The following is a 9,631-nucleotide window of genomic DNA, read 5'->3' as shown; positions in this document are numbered from 1 at the left end:
TGTGTGTGTGTGTGTGTGTGTGTGTGTGTGTGTGTGTGTGTGTGTGTTTTCATATCTTTAAAACCACGGAAAGGCTTATGCTATCAATTTGTCTTGTGCTTAGTTGGTGGCCACTAAATACTGTATATGCCTCCTTTTACATCAGATGGCTGATTATTAACAAAGCTATGAAAGGGTCACTTGCCCCACTTTCTGGGTAGATTGGATCAGAACAGGCTGATTTGGCTGATTCTTATTTTTTCTCTTTATAGGGTAGTGACTTCTTTGATAGTTTGCTTCAGAAGCTGCAGGTTACTTACAAGTTCAAACTGGAGGACTACATGGACGGTCTTGCCATTCGCAGCAAGCCATTACGAAAGACAGTAAGCCAGCTTCTTTATCTTAAATTTATTCACTCACTTAGTAAGTATTTATCTGGTGTTAGTTATGTGCTAGGCACTATGCTAGGTGTTGAGTATACAAGAATAAAAAATACAGCCCTGTGGGGGAACAGACCAATTAAACCAACAACTATAACGTGATGTCATGAGTACTGCGGCAGTGGCATATATAGAGTGTTGAAGGGGCATGGAAGGAATTGAATCTGCTTTAGACTGGTGGGGGTCAAGGAAGGTTTCTTAGAGACTGTCAAGTTGAGTTTTGAAACATGACTAGGAGTGGAAGGGGCAGTTTTGATACAGGGCACAGTGAGAGACTCATACCTTGCTGGGAAAGTATAAGAGGTCAGCGTGCTGTTGTCTGTGATGTGGATTGGGCTGTTGGAGGAGGTAAAGCTGATGAAGTAGGAAGGGATGGATCATAAGCTCTTACATGCCACGCTGAAGAGTTTGGATTTTTTCCTGAAAGCAGTGAGAAGCTATTGATCGATTTTCAACAAATGGATAGCATAGATTTGTTCTTGGAACCAGTCAGTCTGGCAAATGGATGAGTTTGGGCAAGAGTAGAAGTAGAAGTAGGAGGGTCAGGTGTGGGCCTGAACTGAGGTAGAGGTGGTGGAGGTGGAGAAGAGGAGACAGATTGGAAAGATATAAGGGAGTAGGATTGAATTGCTGGCTGGTTAGGTGTAAATGATGAGATTGGAGGCCTGAGGAGACCAGATCATCTCCCATTTTGTGCCCTAGGAGAGAGGCTGGGAAGGAAGAGATTAGTTTTGGATCAGCTTAGGTGGAGGAGCTTGAAAATGAACAAATGAATGTTATGGTGTGTCTGGAGCTCAGGAGAAAGAGCTGGGCTGGTGATAGAGATTCAGAAGTCATCAATGTGTAGGTGATAGTTGAAGCAGAAGTTGGAAACTAGGAAAGCTAGCCAGAGAGCAGGGGGTCAGATTTTTAAGGTGGTGGTGGGTAAAATTGTCAAGTGCTGTAAAATCCTCAAATGTTAAGATTACTAAAAACTGTCCATTGGATTGGATGACTTTATCATGAGTTGTATTAGTTGGAGAGGATGGAGACCAGATTGTAGTGAGTGAGAAGTGGGGCAGCAGATATAATGAGAGGGTAACTTAGACTGTTCTTTTAAGGCTCTGAAGGCAAGAAGGGAAGATGGTAGTCAAAAGACATAGTGTCGGGCTTCCCTGGTGGCGCAGTGGTTGAGAGTCCGCCTGCCGATGCAGGGGACGCGGGTTCGTGCCCCGGTCTGGGAGGATCCTGCGTGCCGCGGAGCGGCTGGGCCCGTGGGCCATGGCCGCTGAGCCTGTGCATCCGGAGCCTGTGCTCCGCAACGGGAGAGGCCACAACAGTGAGAGGCCCACGTACCGAAAAAAAAAAAAAAAGACATAGTGTCAAGAGAAGTTTGTTTCTAAGCTTGGAGAGACTTTAGCGTAATTATATGTTGAGAGGAAAGGGCCAGGGGAGAGGAAGAGGTTGATTCATTAGAGAAAGGAGTGTGATTTATGGAGCAGAGGCTTCCTCTTGCCTTTCTGCTCCTTCTGATGAATTGCCATGCACAGGTTCTATTACTAGTCAGCAAGTATCTGTTGAGTCCCTCCTCCATGCCAGGTGCCATTCTAGGCACACCTAATTCAGTGTGGAACGAGAAAGTCATGTTCCTAGCTCTCAGAGTTTGGAGTTTGATTAGGGGTGAGTACAGGTGTTGCATTGGTAGTTGCAGATGCATTGACTTCCACAGAGGATGTTGGGGGGTGTGGTGTGAAGGGGCTTGGAGGATCATAGAGGCCTGAGGAAGTCACAGTTAAGCTGAGGCTGAAGACCGGAGACCTTGGCCAGGTGAAAGGTGTATCCTCGGCAATAGGAACGGTACATGTGAAGGTCCTGGAGTGGGAAAAGCACCATGTGATAGGGGAACTGAGAACAGCCTAGTCTGAGGCACAGAGAGTGAGAGGGGAAGTGGTGCTGGAGAGGTGAGCAGCAGAGGCTGGACCATCTAGTACTTTATTCTGAGGATAGTGGAGAGCCTTTGGCCGAATTTGTTTTTGTTTTCTTCCCCCCATTGAGGTAGCAAAGTGGCTGTAGAGTGGAAACATAGCAGTTTCCTTGGTGCTTTACCGGTTAAATACCAAGGATTCTTGGTGTTCATTCATAGGGAGAATGTGTGGAGTAGTCAGGACTCTGAAGGTGTATGACATGTAGTGATGTATAACTTTGCTGAGGCATACTTTTGAGTTATGTGTTAGGAGGCTGATGTGCAGTAGCTACTCACTTAGCTAGTAAATGAGCCTTCCTGTGGGGTCAGTATCTACTACTTTATTCAGTGACATGGTAATTTCTTGTCTGTGGGTGGAGTAGTATTATATCTTATGAAGTGATGTTCCTTAGGAAGGTTGTTTTGGTTGGGTACGTGTCTTGGGATTGTTAAGGGTTTGCTCTTTTGTTTTCTCATTGAGTGACAGATGCCAAGCCCATCAGTGAGGAAACATATGTAGTATTACTCAGTCCTGGCACGTTGTAGGTGTTTGCTAAAGGGTAACTTATTGTTTTAGGGAATTATTACTGTCTTGCAAAGGGGATGCAATGCAGTAACACGATACAGTTGTATTAACAGTTTGAGGAGAGAAAGATGATGGTAGGAAAAGAACAGAGTAAACAATTATTTTAATATTTGTATATCACTTTTTTTTTTTTTGGCCGCACTGCGTGGCTTGTGGAATCTTAGTTCCCCAACCAGGGAACAAACCCAGGCCCACAGCAGTGAAAGCATCGAGTTCTAACCACTGGAGCTCCAGGGAATTCCCTGTATGTCACTTTATAATTTATATTTTTACACTTATTCCCTACAGTTTCCCTATGATAGGTATTTTTATATGCCGATGAAGAAAGTGAGTCCCAAAGACTTAGCTGAGATCACACAGCTACTACAAAGAGAGTCAGAATGTTTTCTTCCACTTGGCTGGGACTCGACATAAGAATGACCTCCTTCCTTTTGCACTCTTTCTCAGTAAATTTTGCATCACATTGTTGGCTTTTTTTTCTAGTCAAGGTTAGACTGAAAACTTTTTGCTTTGTTGAGGACGACTGGTGCCTTATTATGAATGCTGCTCTGTTATTTTGACCCCATCCCTGTCCTTTGGGGTTGAAGTTAGAGTTTCTTGGGTATATGCTACTAACTGCTTGTTTTTCCTGAAGGTAAAATATGCCTTGATCAGTGCCCAGCGATGTATGATTTGCCAAGGAGATATTGCCAGGTATCGGGAGCAAGCCAATGACACGACAAACTACGGGAAAGCACGCAGGTACTGTTGCCTCTTGTTCATTACTCCTCTTCCCTGTGTGGCTTTAATCCAAGCCCTATTAAGAGCAATGGGCCACCTCAGCTGCCTCCTATATATATGTCCTACAGGTGACCCTATTTGCCTCATGCTTTACCACTCCAAGGTTACAGCTTAATTAGTAAGGGCTATCAGGTGATGAATTGGGAAAGTGTTGATAGAGAACTTTTTTTTTTTTTTTTTTTTTTTACTGTTTTTCTATTCCAGCTGGTACCTGAAAGCCCAGCACATTGCTCCCAAGAATGGGCGCCCCTATAACCAGTTGGCTCTGCTGGCAGTGTATACGGTAAGAAATCTTAGATGGGGAAGTATTTTGCAGGCAGTGTGTTAGAAATATGAATTTTGATAGCATCAGCTCCTGGAGCTAGATTTCATCTGAACACTATAACCCAAAGCATATCCCCTTCTGCCTCCCATCCTCAAACTCCTTTTGTTACTGTTACTTTCAGAGGTAAGTTGTCAGGGATCCCTCACTTCAGTTAAATCCACTTTTACTGCACTTAAGTTCCTAGGGGAATGCTTATTCTCCAGCCAAACATCACTCTTTGTTTTTGACCAGGGTTTCTGCTCTGAATCTTGTATTGTTTCCCTTCCCTAGGTTGAACTAGGTTACTCATTTCTGGAAGGAAAATAAGGCTCCCTTTATCTCTCCCCTTTAAAGTCCTCAACTAGTCTGAAGTACATCCTTCCTTCCTTTCCTCAGATCATCCCCTCATTCAACTTAGCTTTTCACCTAAGGAGTCTCCTTAGCAGAAGCACAGTAAGTGCCAAATTGTACCTCTTTAGATCTTACCAAACTCCTCTAAATGTGCCTCTAAAGGTGAGCCTTGGGAGCTGACAGAGCTCCTAGTGCGGAAGCTGACTTCAAGGGAGAGGGGGAGGGGCCACTGGTAAGTACCAAAGGTTTAAGAAGCAGCTAACATGCTCATTAGCAGGGAGAGTTTTCTTAATGCTGTAAAATTCATTGCCCAAATAAACAGTGTTTGAATTGATATTTTTATTCTACAAAGATTCAAAAATATTCCTAATACTTATTTATGGATGGAAATTGTTGATTAAGTAATGTGGTTTACAGATACACTTCCTGCAGAATCTATTGAATCTTTCTGTCTCTCTGCTTTTTACCTCTGTCCTATTCTCTTTGTGATATGCGTTGAGATTTTTCTTCACCCCTCTTTGTGACTTTATTTTTCTCTCCCCTTTATTCTTATCCATCTTCTGTTTTCCCTTCTCACTCATTTCTTGTCTCCTTTCCCAGTTTTTCTTCTTTGTAATAATCTAATGAATTGTTTTTTTTCTTGTTAACTAGAAAATATAATTAAAAAAATATTTTCCCCTCAATGGCTTTTAATAAAAATTGTGGTAAAATTCATGTAACAAAATTAACCATTAATTATGGTCCGTACCTAGGAATGGAATTGCTGGGTCATATGGTAATTCTACGTTTAACTTTCTGGGAAGCTGCCAAACTGTTTTTCATCGTGGCTGCACCATTTTACATTTCCACCGGCAGTGTAGGAGAGTTCTAGTTTCTTCATGTTCATGCTAACATTTGTTACTTTTCATTTTTTTGATTATGACCAACCTAGTGGGTATGAAGTGATACCTCATTGTGGGTTTTTTCTTCTTTAATTTTCTTTTTTGGTCAGTTTTAGGTTTACAGAAAATTGAGCAGAAAGTGCAGAGTTCCCATATACTTCCTCAGCTCTCAGTTTTCCGTATTATGAACATCTTGCATTAGTGTAGTACATTTGTTACAGTTGATGAGCCAGTATAGATACGTTATTATATTACTAAAGTCCATAGCTTACACTAAGGTTCACTTTTACTGTTGCACACTCTGAGTTTGAACAAATGTATAATAACAGGTATCCACCATTATATTATCATGCAGAGTATTTTCACTGCTCTAAAAATATCCTGTACTCCAACCTCCACCTCTTTATCCTTCTTCCTTCCCCCAAACCTTTGGCAATCACTGATGTTTTTACTGTCTCTATAGTGTTGTCTTTTCCAGAATGTCATATAGTTGGAACCATACAGTATGTAGTCTTTTCATATTGGCTTCTTTCACTTAGCATTTAGGGTTATTTTTGTGACTTGATAGCTCTTTTCTTTTTATTGTTGAGTAATATTCCATTGTATGGATGTACTACAGTTTATCTATTCCCCTATTGAAGGACATCTTGGTTGTTTCCAAATTTTGACTGTTATTAATAAAAGTGCTATAAATGTTCGTGTGCATGTTTTTGTGTGGACATAAGCTTTCATCTCATTTGGGTAGATACTTAGGAGTGTGATTGCTGGGTTGTGTAGTTAGAGTATATATAGTTTTGGAAGAAACTGTCAAACTGTCTTCCATAGTGGCTGTACCATTTTGCATTCCTACCAGCAGTGGATGAGAGTTCCTATTGCTGTGCATCCTCGTCAGCATTTGGTGTTGTCAGTGTTCTGGATTTTCCTCATTCTAATAGGTGTGCAAAATCCTATTTGTGTTAAACTTGGTTTTAACTTGCAATTCCCTAATGACATACAATGTAAAGCATCTTTTAATATGCTAATTTCCCATCTGTGTATTTTTGGTGATGTGTCTGTTTAGATCTTTTGCCCATTTTTAAATTGGGTTGTTTTCTTATTGAGTCTTAAGAGTTCATTTTATGTTTTGGATACCAGTCCTTTATCAGACATGTGTTTTACAAATATTTTCTCTCAGTCTGTGGCTTTCTTTTCATTTTCTTAGTGTTTTTCACAGAGCAGAAGTTTTTAAGGTTAAGGAAATCTAACTTAGCCAACTTTTTCTTTCATGGATTGTGCTTTTGGTGTCGTATCTAAGAAGGCATGACTAAACCCAGGTTACCTAGATTTTCTCCTGTGTTATCTTCTAGGAGTTGTAGAGTTTTGCATTTTACATTTAAGTCTACGGTACATTTTGAGTTAATTTTTGTGACAGGTGTAAGGTCTGTGTATAGATTCTTTGTTTTGCATGTGGATGTCCAGTTGTTTTCAACACTATTTGTTGAAAAGACTATCCTTTCTCCATTGAATTGTCTTTGTTCCTTTGTCAAAGATCGAGTGACTGTATTTGTGAGGGTCTATTTCTGGGCTCTGTATTCTGTTCCATTGATCTATTTGTCTCTTCTTTGGCCAGTACCACACCGTCTTGATTACGGTAGCTTTATAGCAAATCTTGAAGTCGGGTAGTGTCAGTCTTCCAACTTTTTTTTTTCCTTTCTTCCAGCTTTTTTCTTTTCCTTCAATATTGTGTAGGCTATCCTGGATGTTTTGCCTTTCCATACAAACTTTAGAATCAGTTTGTTGACATCTACAGATCTAGTGAGTGTGAAGTGGTATGTCATTGTGGTTTTGATTTGCATTTCCCTAATGACTAATGATATTGAACATCTTTTCATATGCTTATTTGGATGTTTGGAAAAATGTCTATTCAAGTCCTTTACCCATTTTTTTAAAAATTAAGAAAATTTAAAAAAATTTTCTTAATTGTAAAATACACATAAAACCAAATTTGCCATCTTACCCATTTTTTAAAATTTAATTAATTAATTAATTAATTTTTGGCTGTGTTGGATCTTCGTTGCTGCATGCGGGCTTTCTCTAGTTGTGGAGAGCGGCTCTACTCTGTTGCGGTGCGTGGGCTTCTCATTGCAGTGGCTTCTCTTGTTGCAGAGCATGGGCTGTAGGCACATGGGCTTCAGTAGTTGTGGCACTCAGGCTCAGTAGTTGTGGCTTGCGGGCTCTAGAGCGCACCAGTAGTTATGGTGCATGGGCTTAGTTGCTCCACAGCATGTGGGATCTTCCCGGACCAGGGCTCGAACCCATGTCCCCTGCATTGGCAGGCAGATTCTTAACCACTGTACCACCAGGGAATTCCCATCTTACCCATTTTTTTTTTTTTTTTTTTTTTTTGCCGTACGCGGGCCTCTCACTGTTGTGGCCTCTCCCGTTGCGGAGCACAGGCTCCGGATGCGCAGGCTCAGCGGCCACAGCTCACGGGCCCAGCCGCTCCGTGGCATGTGGGATCTTCCCGGACCGGGGCACGAACCCGTGTCCCCTGCATCGGCAGGCGCACTCTCAACCACTGCGCCACCAGGGAAGCCCCCATCTTACCCATTTTTAAGTGTACTGTTCAGTAGTGTTGAGTACATTCACATTGTTGTGCAATCACTCTCCAGAACTCTATTCATCTTGCAAAACTAAAACTCTCTACTCATTAAAACAACACCTCCCTATTTTTCCCTTCCTCTAGCCATTGGCAACCACCCTTCTTCACCTTTCCACCTCTGTGAATTTGTCTACTCTAGTTACCTAATATAAATAGAATCTAAAAGTATTTGTCTTTTTGTGACTGGCTTATTTCAGTTAGCGTTATATCCTTAAGGTTCATCCATGTTACAGCTCATGTCAGTTTCCTCCTTAAGGCTGAATAATATTCAATTGTATGTATATACCACATTTTGTTTATCTGTTCATCTCTCAATGGACACTTCTACCTTTTGGCCATTGTGAATAATACTACTATGAATATGAGTGTGCAGATACCTCTTCATGACTCTTCTTTCAATTCTTTTGAATATATACTCAGAAGTGGAATTGCTGGGTCATGTGATAATTGTATTTTCAGTTTTTGGAAGAACCACCATATTGGCAGCTGCACCATTTTACGTTCCCACCAGTAGTGCACAAGGGTTCCAGTTTCTCCACATCCTTCCTAACACACACTATTTTCTGTTGTTGGGTGTGTGTGTGTGTGTGTGTGTGTGTGTGTGTGTGTGTGTGTATTTAAATAGTAGCCAGCCTAACTGCTTCAAAGTTGTATGGCACTGTGGTTTTGACTTGCATTTCCCTAATGAGTACTGATTTTTTAATGTTCTTGTTGGCCATCTGCATATCTTCTTTGGAGAAATGTCTTTTCAGATCCTTTGCATATTTTTAAATTGGGTTGTCTTTTTTGTTGTTGAGATGTAGGAGTTCTTTATATATTCTGACGTTTATCAGATATTTGATTTACAAATATTTTCTCCCATTTTATGGGTTGTCTCTTCACTCTCTTGATAGTGCCCTTTGATGCACAAAAGTTTTTTTCTTTTTTTCAAGATTTATGTATTTATTTGGTTATGCTGGGTCTTAGTTGTGGCAGGTGGGCTCCTTAGTTGTGGCAGGCGGGCTCCTTAGTTGTGGCATGCAAACTCTTAGTTGTGGCATATGGCATCTAGTTCCCTGACCAGGGATCAAACTGGGGTCCCCTGCATTAGGAGCTTGGAGTCTTAACCACTGCGCCATCAGGGAGTTCCCCGCAAAAGTTTTTAATTTTGATGAAGTCCAATTCATCTATTTTTTCTTTTGTTGCTTGTGCTTTGATGTCATAGCTAAGAAACTCTTAACCAAATCAAAAGTTAAGATTTATTATTTATTTATTTAGAAGAAAATACAGGGATACATTTTTTATAGTTTTAGTTCTTATATTTAGGTCTTTGATCCATTTTTGGTTAATTTTTGTATATGGTGTGAAGTAAGGGTCCAATTCGTTCTTTTGCATGTGGACATCCAATTCTCCTAGCACCATTTGTTGAAGAGACTGTTCTTTCCCCATTAAATAGTCTTGGCACCCTTGTCGAAAGTCAGTTGATGTATGATAGGTTTATTTCTGGACTCTAGATTCTCTCACATTGATCCATATGTCCACCTTTGTGCCAGTACTACGTTGTTTTAATTACTGTAGCTTTGTGGTAAGTTTTGAGATTGGGTATGTGAGTCTTCCAACTTTGTTTTTCTTTTTCAAGATTGTTTTGGCTATCTGGGGTTCCTTGGAATTCCATATGGATTTTAGGATCGGCTTTTTCATTTCTGCCCAAACAGTCATTGTGATTCTGATAAGGATTGCACTGAATC

The 9,631-nt window shown here is 40.8% G+C and overlaps 1 protein-coding gene across 1 annotated transcript in view; it reads left to right on the top strand.

The window, feature by feature from the left end:
• Window positions 1-9,631, top strand: part of SMG6 (SMG6 nonsense mediated mRNA decay factor) — a 234,938-nt gene that overhangs the window by 5,538 nt on the left and 219,769 nt on the right. The window contains exons 4-6 of the mRNA XM_027130542.1: window positions 252-362; window positions 3,582-3,688; window positions 3,932-4,010. Coding sequence (XP_026986343.1) covers window positions 252-362; window positions 3,582-3,688; window positions 3,932-4,010 — 297 coding nt within the window. The remainder of the gene's footprint in view (window positions 1-251; window positions 363-3,581; window positions 3,689-3,931; window positions 4,011-9,631) is intronic.

The sequence above is a fragment of the Aethalodelphis obliquidens genome, unplaced genomic scaffold, assembly GCF_003676395.1.
Source record: "Aethalodelphis obliquidens isolate GAN/ISIS:26980383/991018 unplaced genomic scaffold, ASM367639v1 scaffold38, whole genome shotgun sequence".
NCBI classification, from domain to species: domain Eukaryota; kingdom Metazoa; phylum Chordata; class Mammalia; order Artiodactyla; family Delphinidae; genus Aethalodelphis; species Aethalodelphis obliquidens.
This window is presented reverse-complemented; position numbering and strand designations above follow the sequence as displayed.